The sequence below is a fragment of the Rhipicephalus sanguineus genome, chromosome 1 (assembly GCF_013339695.2).
Source record: "Rhipicephalus sanguineus isolate Rsan-2018 chromosome 1, BIME_Rsan_1.4, whole genome shotgun sequence".
Taxonomy (NCBI): domain Eukaryota; kingdom Metazoa; phylum Arthropoda; class Arachnida; order Ixodida; family Ixodidae; genus Rhipicephalus; species Rhipicephalus sanguineus.
In genome coordinates, this window is record NC_051176.1 from 110,677,742 (window position 1) to 110,699,195 (window position 21,454).

Here is a 21,454-nt window from a genome sequence, read left to right on the forward strand (position 1 = left end):
CAATGTCCAGTTGCTATGACGACGCCCGTGTGAAGAGGAAGATGAGAAATGGATTTTGCTAGGTTTTGCTGGGTTAGCTGGGTCTAGACTTGGCTGCTGCTAGGTTTTGCTAGGCCCGAACTTGGCTATTTCTTTGCTTTTTGGGCCGTGTAATTTTACCTATAGCTAAATAATGACCTCTGAGATGGGCATTTTTTTTTTTGCGCCCTCGGATTGACCAGCTTCGTCGTTGCTCTAGCTTTGCGCGACAGTGCAAACGTTTCTTTATTCTTGAAAGCGCTTGTATGCTTAAAGGTGCTTCTAGTTAATACACTTGCTGACACAAAGATGGGTGTTCTGATAAAAGCTGTACGAGTTGCTTTCAAGTGTGGTACGCTGTGTGAAAAAAAAAAAAAAAGTCCCTTCGAAAGGTCACAAAACAGCGCTTTAGAAACTCTCATCCGTGGATAAAGTAGTAGTCCCGTTCGTTGTTTTATTTTACGGGGTCTCGTAGCCCTTCGAACGAGTATTGCAGTCTGGCATCCATTACGTCAGTTCAGGTCGTTCGTAGCGAGAACTGGTCTTAAACAAAGTGCATTATTTTTATTATGTGGAAAACAAACTCTCTAAGCCACTTAAGTTACATCATGACTGGCTGATTGTAAACAAAATAACTGCAAAGGAGCTCATACTCATAGTAGATCCACGAAGCTCACCTGCGAGAGTTAGTATGGTACAGTAATTGGAATACTGCGACAACAAATAGGCAAAATCGCACCGTACGTATAATTGACGCAAATAAAGTAGACATTACGGGCGACCAGAATATGCCGCATGCTATACAAGCCACAATTTTCGCGGTGCTATAGGTCTGCCGGCGACATCAACGCTGTCAACGTCTACTGAAAAAAAAAAAAAATGAAAGAACAGCAACGGCACTCATAGCGCTCCATAACCTGACGAACTCGCTCGCTCCAGCTTGAACCAAGCGACTATGCCTGCGGCGCCCACAACCAGCAACGCGTAGTGGAACGCGATGCAGGCCACGAACACGGGCGCCCCGTAATAAGCGCGAAACACGTCCATGTTCATAGACAAGCCGTACTGCTGCAAGAAAGGAAGGAAGATGCAGCCGAAGCTCTGCACAATGAGCATGATGATGAGCACAATGTAAGGCTTGGCGGCCAGCGGCTCCTGCCAGTTGCGCAACTTGAAGAACATGCCCACCGTGGCCCGAGCCACGTTCGCAGCCACCGTGAATAGGAAGCTGCGTGGTTGGTTGGTCGGCGAGGCGCGGTCGCGGCGGAACTCGAAGTGCAGGCTGAGGGCGAAGAATATTGCGAAGACGTGCGTCGGCTCGAGCGCCTTGGCAATGAGTATGGCAAAGGCGAGCACGCGGGAGCCGATGAGCGGCAGCCAGGCGACGTTCTCTGCGCCCGCCAGGAGCAGCGACTGGGGCGAGGGCCAGGTGAAGACGACTTGCGCGTGCCGGTTGTTGAACTTGAGGCAGGCCAAACAGGTCAGCAGCACGGCGCTGGTCAGGTTGGCGGCCTGCAGCCACGAGAACGCTGCAATAGCGTGGAAAGTGACAGGTTGGTTTAGCGCGCAGTGGAGCGCAAAATAACGCATGGTCTCGTCGCAACAGCGATAGTCGTGCGCACGATGCATGCGTCGAAGCAACAGGCGTTCGCAAACGCGGTGTACATACACCATTCGGTGCTGTTCATTGCGCACACATATCCGAGGAAGGGACCCGGCTGAGAGTGGGATGGCGCCCGTTTCCTATATCCTCTAAATTGTGTGCGCTATGAACAGCATCGAAATGATCCGTAAACTCGCTCGAGCTTCCACACCTGTCCAGACACAAGCGACAATGTTGCCGCGTAGAGTTACACAAGGAGCAGTTGCATCATCTTCCACAGCCTTTATTTTTTGCGCGACCAAAGGCATTCTTTGTGGGCTGCCCTGAGCCGATTTCACCGTTATACTAATCACAGAAGAAAATATGATGGGACCATACAAATTCACTAGAGCCCTGCTGGAACTTCTAAGGACTATTGGACCATGTGCTGCGACCGCTGCCTTCAGAAATGCTGAAAACTCTTGGTGTGTGTGATCATGTGCTCTTTTTCCGCTAAGAAATAGTACGTATGTGCGTGTGAGTGCGTGCGCGCATCACTTATCAACTTTTTTTCTTCTTCCCTGTAGCTCTCCCCCAGTGTATGGCGGCACACCAGGCGCAGCCTGAGTAAGATTATAGTGTAACTATGTAGTGTTACTGTATATGCTCCCAACGAAAGCAAGGGGAGCATGAAGTACAGTATATTTTCCACCAAGATTGATACGTATACAGTGTAGAACGAAAGGAGGGGAATTGTTCGAGGGGCTCGTTTCCTTTAGACAACCAAATTAAACCAATCAAGGAAAGCATAGGAGACGTCATTTGTTGTTCTTTAACTGCAGTGTACTGATTACGACATAAATTGAAAGACATTAAAGTGGACGAAAAAATCCTTTCAGTCGGTGGGGCCCGAACCCACAACCTTCGAATTATGCGTCCGATGCTCTACTAATTGTGCTACGACGGCAGGGCGTTCGCCCGTCCACTTTGTTGGGTGCTTCTGTGCGTGTAATCCCTGGGAGTGTTAGCCAGCGTAATTCGAAGGTTGTGGGTTCGGGCCCCACCAACTAACATATCAAAACTAGAAAAAGTGCACATGAAAGCTGCAAGGTTAATTTGTAACAAGTACAGGCCCTGTAACACCCCCACAGGCATCCCGGCTGACGCAGGCTTAGGAACGTTGTTCGTTAAAGAGGCCCTGCAACACATTTTCAACTAGCCGTGGAATGGCTTCATTAAAGGCCAACTCCGGCGATTTTTCGAGGTCGATGGATCTCAATGAATTTCGTTGGGTATGTTCCTTTGCACGTTTCAGTCATTTATGCCAAATTACAGGCTTGAGACATGCGCAGATTGTTTGCAAATGAATTTTAAAGATTGTCTGCAAACGCCCTCCTGGCTTCCCACAATTATTGGCAACATTGCGTCTGTGACGTCAGTATTGGGAAGGCGGTGGAAGTGACGCAGCCGAGGGCACCGCTAACTTCGGCCGCTACAGAGAGCGTCTGCTGTGCTGGCCGAGACACTGTCAGTCGCGGCGTGCTCACCTCTCCACTGTGCGCCTGCTCGTCCCGGCTGTCACAGTTTTCATACTCCGCGCCGGCGTGACCGGCATGCCTTGCACGACTTCCGGTTTGTTCGTAACAACGTCTACATCATACATAGACAGTACACTCGGTTGGGTTTCGGTTTCGGTGTTGCGCTTTTTTGCTTATTTAAAATTATTCTCCAATTTGCCGAGTATTTCTGCTATCGGGCCCGTAACAGGAGCGTCTCAGGAACATAAAAGCACCATTACTTTGACATGGCCAAAAAATCGCCGGAGTTGGCCTTTAAAAGAGCTTATTTCCTCACGAATCGACCGCCGCAAAAATTTTTAGAATCCGTCCAGTACGAGCGGAGTTACAAAGATTTGTCGCACACTGTAATTGCTTTCTCTCTTCTCTCGTCCTGACGAAAGCGCTGGAAGCTAAGCAGGGAGGTGTCGCACGGGGGAAGAAGGTACATCACTCGCGCCTTGTGACCTTGAGCACTTTTTCATTTTTTTTCAAACGCGTGGCGTACTTAGTGCGATCGCGCGCGCGTGCGCCCGCGCGGACAAGTGACGGCCTCCCGCGGCGGCCGCAGTAACTACCGAGCGCGCCATGTTCAAATCAGCCAACGGCGTGGCCAGTGGCAGTGACGCCATAAGCATAATTTTTGTCGAGAGAAGAGTAAGCGCTTTTTAGCTGTTTGCGAATTTATTGTAAATCCCAGGCCGCGTGCTGCGCTATAATGTTTGTCTCGCGTGTTCTCGGGAGACTCGACTATCGATGGGCAGCGTTTTCTGACCATGCTGAAAAAGTGTTGCAGGGCCATTTTAAGGCCCGGTCAGACGAGCAGAAAAACGCGCACGCCGCGCTGCCGGTGGCAAAACGGGCGCATCTGACGCGTAGGTACTAGTAGGTATACGTGCGCACGCGTACCAGTGGTTGCGGCGCGTTGCGCCTTTAGTGAAAGCTGTCGAACGTCCCCTTCCTCTGGCTTGTTGCTTGCGCTGTCAAGTTTCCCAGCAATTCATGAGCTAAGCAGCCCAAATGCGCACGCTGCTGCAGTTGTTGCATTACCTTATAATGGGTCACTTTCACGTTATTGTTTCTGTGCTTTGTTGTATTACTTTTGTGATGTATTCATGCTGTTATACTAACCAAAAGCGCTGAACCTTGAATTGATCCTTGTTATTTTTGCAACGTATTTTTTTTACCTGTACCACGCTGCATGACCTGTTTATTAAGTGCGTAGCTCTTTAGGTGCCCGGCTTGTCGTCCATCCACTGTCTTATGTCGCATGGTCACACAGTGGTCAATACAGCCCTAAAACAAGGCTAACAATGCTCAAAACTAGTGAGAAATAAGCTAACAATGTTTAAAATAATATGAACTACAGAAATAGCTAAGAATTAATCGCAATAATTTACCTAAAATCGCGAAAAACGCTTCTGACACGCAAGAGAGGGCGCCACCGCATGGGCTAGCGCACGATTGACGAGGCGGTGGCAAGCGCCAGGGGAATCGCTGGATTGCCCGTGCAACGCACTTCCTCGGGTTTCACTGTAGTGAAGGTGCATTAAGCGCATGAGTTAGAACTACACCAAGACCTACACAAGAACGACATTAGCGCAGGATTTTCGTTCTTCGCGTATACTGTATATTCGTCCCCAATCCGCGTTGTCCTCGTTGAGGTTATCCGTATCACAAGGGGAGGAAAAATAAAGTGAGAAGTCGGGAACCCTCCTTGGCTGTTCTTATCCGAACACACCCTGCGTGGCGTTATCACTGCAGCCACGACCTCCCATGAATGACGGGTGATAAAAGAACAGCACCGAGCGAAAAGAGTTCCTACTTTGCACAAGCTCTGGTTAAGCTCTCCGGCCCTTCCCCTGTCTCTTCGTGTTTCCTTCATTTAAAGCGTTGCGGCATAAATTGGCGGGGAAAATCATGTGCGACAGGTTGCTGGAAAACTATATTTGCTGTGTGACCGATGCGCGCCGATCATCTTCACTGGGCATTCACATCAAGCATGTGCACGCTTCTACACGTGTTCGAAGCCGGGACCGGACCACAGTATACGATGATTACGGTTATGGCCAGTGGAGCGCGTGACTTTGCGTATTATCAGTGCAGTCTATAACGACTCCACGGGGAACCACCAGCGCAGGCGCTTTAGCTGCTTAGTTCCACAAACGTCACCTTTATGTGCATGTTAGCATTTACATGTGAATACCCCCCCCCCCCCCCCACCCGCCCGTCCCCGCCATCAAATATTAATGCCAGCAGTGTTCTTTACAGTCATGCAGGTGAAGCAACCCGCAGGGTTAAGGATACCTGCGTATAAGTATACCATCTGCTTTGCAAAAAATAGCTTTATAAATCTAGCTGATAAAGTTGGTATGCAATAAAAAACTTTATAATTTTGATTTTCGTGAGTGGTTGACTCTAGAATTTGTGATCAGGCAAGCGCAATGTCCTGTTTCTCATATAGGGTGTATGATTATGTTGATGTGACCGATGTTATTGTTCACGGCGTCTATGCCATGTCCCTTAATATTGTCCTGTCTGCATACCACACGACGCACGTGCGACCATTAAGAATCATAAACCAATCTGGCGAAGCTGTTTCACCAGTCCTCTGAATCACCTGTGTATGCATGTCATTCATAAAATACCACGTATTCTTGCACAAAACACGAACAAGGCAGTGGATCCAGGACAACGCCATCGCCTCGTATAACGCATAAAAATGAAGAAAACAAGCGTTCAGTAATTATTCGAAAAGCTCGATATTAAGGCACGAAACTTAATGTTTCGACTGACATTACGCTTAACATGGCTCGAACTTTCACCAGTTGTGAACTCGGTGTATCATATATTATGAGTTCCTTCGCAACACCGAAAAACAGTATCTCGTATCACGCTTTAGAACATTGGATGAAGTATATATATTGTTAACTAAAGGCTGTAATTTATTCACGAATTTAGCTTCGTATCCGCATTAACGGCAGTTATCCCTTCCCTCTTTCAGTAGTTAATTTCTGTTTAGGTGGCAGTCAGAAGAGGACAGAAATGAAAACTTTATTATAACTTATTCTATGGCGTGTGTGTGGGGGGGGAGGGGGAGGACCCTAAGTCGAAGGCCCCACTGACCAGGCTTCACCCCTTTCGTCTTTGAAAACGTCAACTTCATGAGACGTTCAGTTATTTCAGGAGAACGAACAAACTTCCTGCGCTGTTGGTGAAAAAACTTGGAGGGCGCTTGAGCTTCGCCTTCGCGAGTGGAACGCGATAGCGTAATCGGGCCCCGTGCGCATCGCCTTCAACCGTGCCGCAAGGAAAGGAACGTTTGTGCGCGTAACAGTGGCCGTTTCAATCTATTCTAGAATGCGTACTGCGAGTGGAGTTGCGAAGTGCCCACTACACCGTTATTCTTCCTTTTGCAAATCGGCGAAGTGCCCACTACGCGTCAGTAGGGTGCCACGCGTACCTGCGCAGCTGCACACTTTGTAATGGGTGGGCAGCTTCAAACCACCCGCTCGTCGCGCAATTCGCATGTTTTGACGCCTGGAGCGAATCCAGGATTCTGCCATGCAGTAGTACATGCGTTAAGGATACTCCTCCCAGTATATGACATGCTTACGGCGTTTGTTTTTTTTTTTACGAAGCAATTTTAAGCACTGGCGTGGCCATTGGTAGAACACCTGCTGGCGGCGCAGAAGGCCTGTGTGCGATTTTCACTAGGACCGAATATCTTTTATTATTTATTTATTTGCACGCATCTCGGATTTTCGCTCACGGACAACGCCAATGTTTCGCTCACAACCAACGACACCGAAATTTCTGCGACACGAGCTCGTTAACGCTGTCGCGTTAATACTTTTTTGTTTAAGAGTACGTCAATGAGCAATTTCACATAAATGCTGTATTACCTGCACACCCCAAGTCTATACTTGGGGTGTGCAGGTAATACAGGTAATACAGGTTATGTGCAGGTTATACAGCATAAATGCTGTATAACCTGCACACCCCAAGTCTATACGGTACACGCATTAACATGGGTTTCGTCCGCGAAGAAATTGGCCTCACTCTTGGTTGTCTCAGGAAATCGAGAGATAAAAACGAGATAAAACGAGCCTTTAGCCATTTTAATTTAGGTCCCAATTAACCTAATTATGAAAATCGGGAATTATTTAGTTCCTGCGGGACACAATAAACTGGCGCAGTGTAATAGAATTTTGCACCTCTTTTCAGTGATGTAAGCTTAATATTCTCAAGTTACGCGACAGTGAATGGTCTGCAGGGAGAAGTACACGTGTACTGTACTTACAGCCAGCGGTGTAGGCCTGTTCATTCAAGGACGCCTGGAAGAGCTGCGTTGCCTGGAATACCGCCTGCGGGAAGCAGCTGAGCGTCGCCACCCACATTACGTTGGTGAAGGTGATGGCGTCCTGGCGCTTGAGCAGAGCAGCCTGGTCCTGCTTGCCGCGAGTCTTGTAGAGCACCAGAGAGTCCACAAACCGCAGCAGCAGCCTGATCGCCGCGTCACCAGCAAAGTTGTGCGAAAAAAAGGAAAAACAAAAAACAAAACAGATTTATTTCATGTCAACTAAAAATGAAATGTATTATTCTAGCAGCCGCGCTAGAGCGCAGCTGCTAGAAATAAGCTGCTTAAGATTTGCTTAATCTATGGGCTCGGAGCCCTTGGTTAGAAGGTGGGCTGCCCGGTCATGGATGTAAGAATAATAGTAATTGTTGGAGTTTTACGTCCCAAAACCACTGTGTGTTTATGAGAGACGCCGTAGTGGAGGGCACCGGAAATATCGACCACCTGGGATTCTTTAACGTGCACTTGAATCTCAGCACACGGGCCTCTGGCGCTTTGCCTCCACGGAAATGCGGCCGCCGAGGCCGGGATTCGATCCCTCGACCGTCGGGTGAGCAGCACGGTAAGAACGATGTCACTCTCGAACGATATGTGTGCATTCTCCGGTTTCATTTGGCAGACAAATATACCCGGGTGTTTCTTTTTTTTAAAAGATGCCCGACATTTTAAAAATTACTTAAATAAACCATCGGGACGATATTATGGCTATTCGAGACTCCGCATTGGCGGCGACCTCTAGATACAAAGTAATTTGAATAATTTTGGGCCAAGTCGACGAAGTTTCGTTCATTTGCGGCCGTCCTCAATGGGATCTAACCGAGCGAAGAGATTTTCATTGATGAGGCTCTTGAAAAGAGCTACGCGAACAAATATTTCACGTTTTAAAGCCCTCTGTAAGCGAAAATCGTCAATTTCGCCTGAGCATCGCTTGTATTGTTTATAAGTACGCTTTAAATTGTGCAAGCTAAGTGGTATCCAGAGGCTGCCAATCCGGAAACTCGCATTACAACAATATCGCCACGATGATTAAATAGGTACAATTTAAAAATTTTGGGCTGCTAGAAAAAGAAATAGAAACAAGCGTAGTCAAAATGAAGTGCTGAGGGGTTAGAACCGTGCCCTCGATAGAAAACCACTTGCAGAGACATCAATCGTAAGTGGGAGGCTGACTGGGAAGTTTCAGTGCCACCATAATTACTATACACTGGCGCTTGTAAGATGCACTTGAACCATTTTGCACTTTTTTCAACATTCTCGCAAAATACAAGGTTATTACTTGAATACATCAAATTACATAGGAATTACATTGCAATTTGTTGCACCTGCGCGTGCGCGTGCGTGCGCGCGCGCGTGTGTGTGTGTTTGAAATATTACTGTCGTAAGTGAATACACTGTGGGGGTGCTATCACCCCCCGTAAGGCCGTTTGCGCCACATGGCGCACGCGCGCCTCGCGGATAGGTCGCATCAGCGCCGTGTATGTGTCCTCTTCTCGTCCCGTGTCTAGCGCTGTTTCTATTCGTCGTCTGCCGCAGTTAGGTTAAACGGCCGCCGAGAGAAATGTGGCACTGTGCTCGCGCGCGTTAGGGTTAACGCGGTGGCGCGGACAGCGCCGCCGCACAGAGGTTAGGCCGGCGTGCAGGAAACAGCAAGGAGTCCTCTTTGGGGTTTGGTAGCGCACGTGCGTGGATGGACTTCTCCCGCGGTGGGTCCGTGGGGAACGATACCGTGGCTCGTTTCCCGCGGGTCCCTCGTGGTGAGTCGAACATCGGTGACGCCGCATTCGCGGCGCATTGTATGTCTTATGTTGTCTTGTGTCTGTTATGTTTTCTGTGTATTACATTGTCATTGTGTAAGCTTACTTAACGTGGTCCTAGTTGTGTATTAGACTCGGCAGGCGAGCGCGTCTTATGTAAAAGAGGTTAATAAACGTACACGTGTTGTTGCCCGACCGCGAGACTTTCTCCGTGTGCGCTGAGAGCGGCGATGTCGTCAGACCCCACAACACATAGCTCACTTTAGTGGGAACGGGAGATTGACAGCGTAGGAAGCACTGCCCCGAACATTCAGTGAGCAGTTCATCTGTGTTTAATACACTGCAAACTAGCGTGAGTAGCTTGATTACAAATATACCTGCTACATGTCGCCGCCAGAAGCCAAACCAGAATGTTACTGCCTTGTCGTCGTCCGCGTATAGAGCACATCCAGCACTGATATCCTCGCGACGCAAGTCAGCGCATGGGCCCCTGAAGTCGTTGACTGAACGCAGAGTTGCGGTGGCTTTCGGCATTCTTCAAGGTCACGAACATTATCGAAGCTTTTAGTTTGCATCACAGACCGAGGCAGCAAATAGGACATGCCCTTAGGTAATGGAGGGCAAAGGATCATTTTCACAGCTATTGTGCTAAGGACCTTGCGGCGATCTGCGTCACAAGATACAATGGCACGACCTCTCTTCACGCGGCGCCGATCCAACGAAAAAACAAAAATTCCTCATGCGCGGACGCCGCTACAAGTTGTTGAAATCTAGGACGTCCACTCCCAAAATCGCGTGCGGAGTTTCGTAACGCATTGCGTTGGGGCAGCATGCTGCTGCGCTCTCATGAGAGGAGGACAGTAGTCTGCAACCAACTCTATACCTTTGAAAATCGTTTGTATTATGAGGTCTTGGTTGGGCAGACGTTTATTTGGCCCGAAGACCCGGCAGCGAACAGGCGCGGTCAACCCACACTGATGATGATGATGATGATACACGAAGATGAGGATGCATAACCAAATGCATTATTATGATGCTAATGTACAGATGAAGAAGATGTGTATAATAAATGCCCACAGTATACAGATTATTACCTAGCTGTGTGCGTGCGTGTGCAGAGTTCAATTTACCATTACGACTTCAATTCAACATTACCATAGCCGTCGCTGTTCTCGGCAGGACATAAGCTATTAATGCGTTACAAGCCTCAATGTGAGCGAATGGCTTAGTTGTCCGCCGTTGCTAGCAGTTAGTGAGCATATAAAAGGTGACTTGTCACATATGCAGATAGCATATAAATGTATACGATTATGATATAATAGATAACAGGAGCATATAAGTCATTATTAGTAGTGAGATTAATAAGCAATGGTACAAGTTCATTGTAACTTATGGTGAAAGGCGTCAAACAAGAGACTGCGATTACAGTGGGTAATTAATAGTAGTAATAATTATAGATAATTAGGAATCGGCGTAGCTGAAAATAATTGTAGGACATGCTTAAAACATATGATATCAAAGCGTAGATGGAGAGGTCGATTATAGTCAGTTCTATCTTGGTCATCATTAAAAGCTCATTAGCTTAATTAGTGTAATTGATTACACAACTGACAATGATATAATTCAAGATTGATAAGAGTGGCTCAGCAACTTTTAGAATGACTAAGCAAAAATGACTAGGAATTACTCAGCAATTGACAATGACCAAGCCGAATTGAGATTGATCAACAATGACGGGGTAACTTCGATAATGACTAAGCAGAATCGAAAGAGGAGGAGTTGTTCGCTGCAGGTAGATGTCGCTTTTCAAATCGCCGGCAATTGAAATCGACTAAGAATGATTCAGCAGCAACTGTGAAAATGACGTAAATCAGTGGCAAAAAAACAAAAACAACAGAACATACTCATGCTGAAACATTGCAAGTTGACGCACGAAAGGAACCCAAAATTTATTTTTTCTTGACGCGGACGTCCGAAATCGAGGTAATCACCGATGAGCTCATTAACTCCACGATATTGTTAGTTAATTCCATTTTTATGGCGCAGAAACGGCTGAGGCTATGCTGCGCCACTCGCAAAGTCTTAAGGAATAAACAGTGAAATGACACGGTTTTAAAGCTTATTTAAAAGGCCACATTCTTTTAAAAAGTTCTGCGCATATTGTTTAAATAAACAACAGAACAGAAAGTTAAATACAAATGAGTCAAATGAAATGAGTTAGTGCCCAAGGCGTGTATCCGCTTAGTTGACATCATTAGACTAGCACAAATCGCCGAAATTGGCTACGAGTACATCGGCGTTCTACACCAGGCGAAACTGCTTTTGGAGGAGAGACTTGAGCTGTTGGATAGAAAACGAAGCTTGCTCCACCCGGAGCGAGCGTCTTCATATGGACGAAAGCAACTGTTGTCCTGACGAAGGCAAGTTCCCTACAGCCAGAACGTTGACTGACTCTTGCGTGTACTGTTGGTCAATCGGTGTTCCGTGTAGTTCACGCACGTGCAGCGGAATTTCGAATCTACAATCGCAATATGAGCGCTAAAGCAAATAGCTGAGTTGTTAGAGAATACAGCAAATCAGTTCAGCGGAAAGACACAACGGGGTGAAGGTTTATGAAGGAAAAAAAAAAATAATTTCGTACATCCTGTTGGTATCACGAAGCTACAGCACATCCGTACGGATTTCTGGGAAGAAAAGTCTTCCCAGTTCACGAATATTTCGTCCTGGTCCAGGACGAAGTACTCCATCGACTGCAAAAATTTTCTTTCCGAGAAATTGGTTTTGGATTTCCTTTCAGCTTCGTGCTACAAACGGGTGAATGTCATTTTTTCAATTTCTTGTTAGAGAATATATTTGATAACAAATGAGTCGCTTAGTGACTGTCGCACAATTCCCCGTGTTCGCCGGCACGAAAATCTGACGGAGAAATAAATTTTGTACTCTGCTTACCTTTAGAATTGCCTATCGTGAGACGTCCGGAACGTGCGCCCCGTATCATGGGTGGTTAGAATAAAAACTGCTGTGACAACGCTTGGATTTCATGTCTGAGGTCACTGCATGGATTTTGTAAACTAAACTGTCTTCGCGTGTCGATTACTGTTTGTTTCTGTATCACCGTCAGCCCTGCGCGTATAATACGTCATGCGATGCTTATGTATACGACTCCGTATACCTACATCATTCTAACTACTCGCTCTATTTTCACGTATTTTATTGAAGACGAGTACCCTCTGCCGCTTTCAGGCAAGTACACCGCTTTTATATTTACGTATGTGTTGCATGAAAAACAAAACAAAACAAAATTAAAATAAATCACGGTGAACAGTGGTAAGGCAAAGGCACGTTGATGCACAAGGCCGCCCTTTCTGTAGATGTAATTGTTGTTGTTGTTTTGACCTTGCGAAAGAACATCAGTGGCTGTATTCATTGATTTTTATGAGGTTTTGATGTTCCAAAAGTGAGATGAAGGATATGAGAGACGCCGAAATGAGGTCGCTGTGGCCAGAAATCGACCCCACTGGGGCTTCGCGCTCAGCTGCGTAACGTCATGTAGCCAGCCATCTTGTATACTATTTCAAGCCTTCGCTCCTAAAGATCGCACTCGAGCAGAGACAACAGGGCAAAGAAGAGCATTAGGAAACACTTTCGCGCTGATTCGGCTTACTGTCTTCGCCTAGCGCGACGCAAGCACAAGGTTATCGGCGCCCTCCAGAAAGCACGCGGTGCAAGGTTGCACGACTTGTTTTTTGTTTGTTTCTAGCTGCACGGATTGCACGTGTTGAACAAAAGGCTGAGAGGTGATGCCGTGGCACTTCGGACGACCTGTGCGCTTAGGCAAAGCCAGAGAAGCAAAATATTATAAGCATCGCTGCACCGCGCTGTATTGCGTCATCTCAGGGCTGAATGTAGGGAAATATGCGTATTAATAAAACGCTGGTTATGACTTGTTGGTTCAGTGCGAAAGTACAAAGGCCGAACAACACGGAAAATACATGTTAACAAAACGGTCGCTGGTTTACAGCTGCCTATACTTCAGAAAGACCATACTGGCATATGAATGTTCATCGTCTCAATATTTCAATAAAATTTCAGCGTCATCTGAGCATTGTCTGCTTGGAGATTCCATTGAATTCGACACGTTTCCTACTTTTTATTAACTCATCTGTTATTTGCGACCGCTTATTGTATAACAGTGCATTGTGCGCGTAGGAACATGTCTGTGAATTACAGTTTGCGTTGAGTCCATAGCGGTGGTACAGTGGTTATACGGTGCTCGGCTGCTGACCCGCAAGTAGCGGGTTCGATCCCGGCCGCGGCGGTCGCCTTTCGATGGAGGCGAAATGGTTGAGGCCCGTGTAATGTGCGATGTCAGTGCACGTTAAAGAACACTGCAGATGATCAAAATTTCCGGAGCCCTCCACTTCGGCGTGCCTCAATCATATCGTGGTTTTGGTACCTGAAACCTCAGATATTATTTCGTTTGCATTGGAAGCGGCTAAGCTGCAGGGGTTATGTAGAGCTTAACGAATAGCCGAGTATACGATGACCAGGCAAGAGCAGGCTTCGCGCGCATGCCATTTCAACATTTTTAGCGGCACTACGCAGCAATACGGCGCTGACCATCGCGTCATATGACCCCGACTCGCGCGTTTCAATGCGCGCGCACATTGATGCACCCTGCACGTTGGTCGGCGCTTGTGAGATTGTCTGAGTGCTGCGCAGTTGTGGGCGAGCTGGAGTTAGGACACCCACAGTCACATAGCAATGTTATGTATATGACGCACTAGCACAGCACAGTCCGCAACGTGCAACAGCTTCAATTCATTGCATTGGTAAAACATGTATACAGGTTGAACCTCTTGATTCCAGCCGGTATGTTTACGCTGGCGATGAATTCTTTTTCTCGCGTCCACCATTGGTCTCCAAACCAGTGCTCTCTACTGCGCACATTTTGATGGGGCGCGACTTGGCAGATAAACTGCAAAGTACGTACATGTATGTCCCGACCGCGTTGCCTTTTCCAAGGTGCAATAAAGATCCCGTCTCTTACAGTGGCGCTGCAATTTGACATTACCCTCTAGAAGCTGTGGACATCAGTTCCACGTTTTGCTTGAAGAAACAGTGATACCGTTTCGGCGACGGCGTGGTTTATCGACCAAGGCTGAGGAAAAAAAAAAGCAAACATGGGCCTTTATTATGCCCCGAAGACACGGCGAAGCGACCACACCCAAGGCACCCATCACAGTTAGACTTCTGAGGCCCATGCGCTGGCTTACGTCACGAGGATATCCGTGCTGGATTTGCGTTACACGGGGATGTCGACAAGTCCGTGCTGGTCTGTTGCCCTAATTCACACTTAGTGAGAACTTGTCGCGCAGTTTGTGTTAGTATGTTTACGCGACTGATCATGTAAATGGCAACCGCATATACTCATTTATTAAGGAGCATTGCACCGATGGAGGAATCGCAGGTTTGTCTAGGTTGACAAACATGTAAGGCTATCGCGTAATGTAATGAATAGATATATCGGCGAAAATATTAAAGTTGGAATCTGTTCACATGGCACTGCAACCAACGCGATGCACGCATTAAAAGTGGCTGGGCCTAAATTCAGGCGGGACCAGCGCAGCAGCTGACTTCACCAGCATAGTCGAACATCCATCATGCTCAGAGCGAGCGTCATGCTGAGTAAACCATTTTTTTTTGCCAATGGAAAATAATGCGCGAGTTATCAACTGTGTCAATTGTGTGGTATCAACTATGTGGAAGGCTACGCATAATTTCGACCGCCTGGGTCTCTTTAACGTGCAAGTGACATTGCACAGTACAGGGGCCTCTAGCATTTCGTCTCCATCGAAATGCGACCGTCGCGACGGGGACCAAAAGTCAGCAGCCGAGCACCGGATACCCACTGGGCCAGCGCGGCGGCTCCTTGACAAATGAGCGCTATATTCTGATGGAATTTGGAGGATTTCCAGTAGGTGGCAAAACATACCAGCAAACTTAAAAGCATAGCATTCATCTTATGAGAATGGTTACTTTAAGCACCAAACTTCATTGTTTTCATAAGCTCCCGAACTAAATATGATAATCTGCATCAATTCAGTGTTGGTAATCATCGCGCGTTTGTGCAATTACCGAGAGGTTTCGTCAGACGATGCTAGCAGCCGTTGCTTTCCGCCCATTTCTGAAAATTCTATTACTACTGCTACGGAGTAGTATACATATGGGAGCTCCGAATGTGAAGAGTTTGTTTAGATTTATTGTTGGGGAGTTACTTAATGGAGACGGCGCTGAGCTCACCACATTATTTACAATCAAATAATCAGTGAGGAAATGTGAAGAAAATCAATGTCTGACAACAATATCTTCTCTAACTATGCACAAAACAGACTATCAACGGAAATAACTTCAGACTGAGCATATAGCGTAGCTGTTTGATTATACAGTGTCGTTCACTGCTGTGTAGAGCGCGCGAGCAGCCCGCTCGGTAAAGTCACTGGAACCATGATCGAAAGTTTGCAGAAGTTCCGGTAAAGTCACTGGAACAAATTATGCACCGTTCGGCTCCTCGAGGCGACGCCAGGCGGTGGCTACTGTGTCCCAGATTGAGTCACGAAGAGTATGCGCGGCACAATTAACCTGAAAAACTGCTTTTTATATATGGCGACGTTGATATAAGCATCTTCGTTTTATTGAACGTGCACTATATATATATAGAGAGAGATCTTACGGCGCTTGCAGTCTCCGATTGCCGCGATGCCATAGATTGGCGTGTATGGGCTGATAACGCACGCCCCCACACTTTCGCAACAAATGGTACGAGCTTACTGAGTGTTTGAAATAGCGTTCCTCTTCCATTGTCATTCGAACAGCCGAGAAAAACTGGGAATTCAGCAAGTTTGTCTGAAAGTCGTGCAGTTATTCTAGCCACTACAATCGTTATGCGCTTTGTTGGCTGTCGACATTATCAGCAATCGCTGGAATTCGATGCACTATTTTATGCCTAGTGACATGACAAATAGCACTCGTTATCAACGCACGTGCGTGTTTCTTCTGACCTGCGGTGCAGTGAGATAGCGCCTTCGGGTGAGCTCACGCGCATGCGCCTGAAAAGCGATTATCAACATCACCGCCAGCTTAATAGCAATTCGCGCGGCTGCATGCAGCCTACACGTTTGTTAGGACGCGCACGCTCCCACGCACAGCATCTCGAACACCGAAACTGCCTAAAGGCTTAGAATAACAGAGAGCTGAGCTAGTTGGTAAGTATTCATTCTAAAAAGACAGGGCGTGCAAACACGGACACAAGAAAGAAGTCAGGACACCACAAACGCCGACTAACAACTGAAGAGACGCACAACGGCTGAAAAGAAAGAAGGCACGAAAACTTATCTGCGCATGCCCATGCAACAGGCGAACCTATCAATCCGGCACGCGTGGCGGTCTACGTGGAAGGTAACTGTTAAGGCATTTGATTTCATCTTTACGCAAGTTAATCGACGGTTGGCTCACGCATGCGCTACCACTATTCTCGATATGCCATGCTTCAATCATCAGGCGCGTTTCTTCATTTCTATGCCGGTACAACACTGCGCATTCATCGAGTTTTGGCGTGCACTTATAATCTCGACAATGTAAAGACAGATTAGAAGGTGAGCCTCCTGTTAGCGATCTCTTATGTTCCAACAATCTCTGGTTGATGGATCGGCCCGTCTGTCCTACGTAGATGCGGCCGCAGCTGAAAGGGACCTTATACACCACACTCGTACGGCAATCAGTGAATTTGTTGGTGTGTTTTACGAAACAAATATCGGTCCGCTTGTCTTTTACTCGCTCATTCTTCCTCTGCACAGCGGCACAAATCTTACCTAGCTTATTGGCAGCCGTGAAAACAACATTAACGCCGTATCTAGTTCCTACTTTCTTTAGCCTGTGAGATACGCCATGAATGTACGGTATACCTACGACACGTTTCTTCCTATCGCTTTGCATGCGTTTCTTCCTATCGCTTTGCTTTGCATGGTGTCCTGACTTCTTTCTTGTGTCCGTGTTTGCACGCCCTGTCTTTTTAGAATGCCTAAAGGCGTCGCGCTCTATACAACCGTGGACGGCACTGTTAAACGGAAACACATGTCGTCGTCAAACCAAATCTCAAAACACTATATATATATTTTTAGAACAGGGTAGGCAAAGCTGTTAGCGTTTGTCGCCACTGCGCATGCGCCATAAGCGTTTCCTTCGAGTATCCAAAATGACGGAAATAGCGTATCATACCCAACAAACGCTAACCTTACGTACTACGCTATTCTAAAACCGTATACTGAAGCATCAATAGTCGCGGCTTGATGACATGTCGAACCTTTCTTGCTTATGTGGAAGGCCTCCATGACGGCCACGCCATCATATAATACGGTATTAATTTCTAGCGTTTTACGAGCCAAAACGACGATCCGATTCTTTTCGAGGCACGCCAAAGTGGGGAATTTCGGATAAATTTCGAACCCCCGGGGTCCTTTAACGGGCACCACACGAGTTTTCGCACCTCGCGTTTTACACTGTTGAACGGAAAACTACAGAAGAACTGACATTTGGGCGAGTTGGATTCCGTTGAACATATTGGGTGGATTCAGCGCGATACAACGAGGGCAGAGATGAAGAAGGGACACGAACACCAGCGCTGCTCTCACAACTAACTTTATTAGCGCAGAAACACACATTTTAAAGCACAACTTACAACCACGTGACCACACGCCGATGACGCCAAGCAGGGGATAAATGCAAAAGAATAGGACTAACCACGAACAGTCATCTCTGTCCTCGTTATATCGCGCTGAATCCACCCAATATGTTCAACGGAAAACTACAGCATGCATCGTAAGGCGTTTCGAAGAAAGGTTTGCAGACATCGAAAGTTTGCAGACGTGATCTTTAGGAGAAGAATTATACGCAGCACTGCCTTACACTCGTGCACACTTCCGAACTTAAGTGGTACGAAATTGGAATCGTATTCGCCAAGCATTGTAGGCAAGACTTAAGGAGGTGTCGCCTCCTAATTGGCCGGCATTCAGACGCCCGCTACTCGTGACGGCGATTAGCGTAAAAACATTAAGTTTTGTGAAAGTTTGCTTACCACAATTTTGTCGTTTGGTGAAACATACGTTAAAACTTCTACTTTCTGTCTCCGGAGGAACCTTTACACATCAGCCCCATCAGCCTTAAAGTGTCTCGCTTGAGTCTCGTGCATTGACACTCTGTGGCAGGAGTGCAATTAGCGTTTTCTTACGTTTGATTAATACCGGTGTCACACGGTGCAATGCTGATCGCGATTAAGCCCGCATGGGATCAAATTTATCAGCAGTGATTGGCTCACTTTTGCAGATTCCGTAAAGGAGCCAATCACGATAAAGAAATTCGATACGGATCAGGCCCGATCGCGACCAAAGTGACCGTGTGACACCGGTATCGCCGGGAAGAGGGATAAATTACAGTCTAATTTACTATGCGCGAATGCGAAACTCTCTGCTTTAACATTTAGGATCACTGCCGACCAAAGGTAGCTGTGTGGACAGCTGTCACAACAATCATAGAATCATAGAAAGCCAAGTAGGAACACTCACTGCAACAGAGGGACCATGTTGAACAGCCCGGCGACGAGCACGTGAAAAACGAGCAGGATCACGCATCCCGAAGAAGGCTGCTGTTGGCGGCTTACTAGCCGGCATACGCCCACCACGAATAGGGGCAAGCTGGACAGCTGAGCGAGGAAGAGCGTGACGATAGCTTCCATGCTAGCGCCAGACGCCGCGTACTTCTGCACCAGCCACCACGAACTAGCCGCGAAGCACACGTGCAGAGCAAGCGCATAAGCCGATGACAACACGAGCGTGAACGGCACGCTCCGCGACTCCGGACAGGTGACCAGAAGCTCCGGCTCGCCGAGCCCTCCGCACGACCGGCTGACAATCTCCGGCGGTGGGCTGAAGATGCCGCTCAGCAGCATATCAGGGCGGCGGCCGCTCGCGGCGCGCATCTTCTGCTTCTCCTGCAGGACTCGTTCCTCCAATGAATCCCCGCGGCATGCTCCCAAGCCATCCGGCATGTTAGCGCAGGCCGCAGCGGGAGACCCGGCTGCTTCGACAGCGATGTACTTCGCGCCGCCGGCGGCGACGGCGGCGTAGCAGTGCCGCATGCTCCGCCGCGGGCGCTTCTCTTCTCGCCGGAGCCGGTCGAGCCACTCGACCGACGTCGCGTCCTCGTCAGCTGGACGTATGCTGACAGCGTCGTTTCGCTCCATGACGACACGCTTCCCAGTTCCGGTGGGCGCCTTTTCGATGACCGCTCGGTTCTTCGCTGCAGCGGCCACAGGCTCCGGGCGCTGCCTTAGGTGTCGAAATGTAGCTTGCGCAGAGGACACCGCTTGTGGATCTTCAGGCCCTGTTATCCACCAGACACAACGTCCTGACCCTCTCAATACTTTCCGCCCGTTCCGGGTTTCGCCAGCGTAGCCACCGGCGCCGAGCATGCGTCAATCGAATCCTTTGCCTAGTCCCGCCCCCCTTAATTTTCCCTCGCCTCGGAAGTGGCCACGGAATCTGTGTGCAACCTCCGGCATTTATCGCTTCCGGCCATTCGGAAAGTAACTTCTGCTCGTTTTCTTCGCCATCTTTCGGTCTTTTCGTGACGTTGACGCCGGCTGTGTTGCCGCTGCAGCGGTTGTGACGCGTGCCACTTTTCTGAGAACGAAAAAAGACAGCCTTGTTACCTTATCATTGTCGCCGCGAAGGGTTCTTGAGCACATCCGAGTTGGAGACGGCCGCCGTAGCTGTGTCAGCGACCGAATCACTCGAACGAATCTTGACCGATAGCGGGCACTGCATAGATAAACAAGACGCGAAAACATCGAGCACCGTGTATCCGGCGGTGCAGAAGGCAGCAATAACTTTAACCCATAATTCAATCTCAAGATTTATGCGATTTATGGACGCTCAGAATTTTTCTTCGTGGCCACTCAAGTCCGATAACCGCACTGTAACTTGTCGGACGTAGTCAATATGAACCGTCACCTCCGGTTGAAAGTGTTAGGAAGTCCAACGCGGGAGGTTTTTTTTTTACACTGTTTTTATATCTTCGAATTTCTTCTAACGGTAATAATAACAATAATATCGGGAGTATTACGTGCCAAAACCACGATGATTATGAGGCACGCCGTAGTGGAGGGCTCCGGAAAGTTTTGAGCATCTGGTGTTTTTTAACGCGCACTGACATCACACAGAGCATGGGCCTCTAGCTTTTCGCCTCCATCTAAATGCGAATGCGAACGCCGCGGCCGGGATCGAACCACCGACCTTCGGGCCAGCAGCCGAGCACCGTAACCGCTATTGCATCTAGCGGTCGCCAGTACTATGTTCTATGAACAGTGCCGAAGGGAAAGGGGCTGGAGCAATTTTGAGCATCTGGGCTCCGTAGACGTGTGCCGATACCTGGGCTTTTCTGCACGAAGTTGGGGAGGAAACAACGGTCAGAGAAGGAGGCGTATTCAGAAAGAATACGGCATGCACGATATCGCATTCAGACACACACAGTGCTGCAGGAAGGGCGTAATGTGATATCGGCCCCAGTGGGCTAATAAATTGAAGTCTTTGATGTGTGCTTGTGCCTTATTAGACCACGTGCCACAATTTCTGTCAGTTGCTTTCCTGATGCTTGGTCGGCCTTTGGCTTGAGCAAAGAGGTTTTCCTACAGCTTTTTGTGCATGCTGAACCAACCTGAATGTGGCTAAGGAAGGCCTCGGTATCAGCTGGAGAACGTCATATGCGATGAGCCATTGCAGCGAGTTCACATCAGCCGTACAAGAATAAATAAAGCAGACTTAATAGGCCCTCACTTACTGCCACACTGCATAGCAGGACACTCCAACCGATTGTTGTTATCAACAGCAGTAAGGAAGTGCCAATTTACGCTGATACTGTATATATGGGTCATTCCATGTCAAGTGTCCCAGACGTGGCGTTCGCACGTCGCAGATTTTGCTCATAAAATTTATGCCTTTTTCGTATACCCCACGAAGTATTGTGCTAAACATTTTTGCTCGAAAAAAAATTTGCAAGACCGTGGCGCCCTCTCAAAATTCGCCAGCTTTTGTCAACTGTGCCTACTAGAAAAAAATGCATACAAAATCTA

At 47.9% G+C, this 21,454-nt stretch overlaps 1 protein-coding gene across 1 annotated transcript; it reads right to left on the bottom strand.

Annotated features, from left to right (window-relative positions):
* Nucleotides 1-560: 560 nt before the first annotated feature.
* On the bottom strand, nucleotides 561-19,999 carry LOC119396001 (uncharacterized). Its single transcript, XM_037663030.2, has 3 exons — nucleotides 18,891-19,999; nucleotides 7,460-7,662; nucleotides 561-1,547 (listed from the first exon to the last, which is right to left on the bottom strand). The coding sequence occupies exons 1-3, from the start codon at nucleotides 19,793-19,795 to the stop codon at nucleotides 919-921; spliced, it is 1,737 nt and encodes a 578-aa protein (XP_037518958.1). The 5' UTR covers nucleotides 19,796-19,999; the 3' UTR covers nucleotides 561-918.
* Between the last annotated feature and the right edge of the window lie 1,455 nt (nucleotides 20,000-21,454).

What these genes read in the sequence shown, in the direction of transcription:
- LOC119396001 (XM_037663030.2), bottom strand. Translation starts at nt 19,795, where the DNA reads ATGCTCGGCGCCGGTGGCTACGCTGGCGAAACCCGGAACGGGCGGAAA. An exon ending in AACATGGTCCCTCTGTTGCA is followed by an intron (nt 7,663 to 18,890) that starts GTGAGTGTTCCT and finishes CGCGGCGATCAG; the next exon opens with GCTGCTGCTGCGGTTTGTGG. An exon ending in ACAGGCCTACACCGCTGGCT is followed by an intron (nt 1,548 to 7,459) that starts GTAAGTACAGTA and finishes ACGCTATTGCAG; the next exon opens with CGTTCTCGTGGCTGCAGGCC.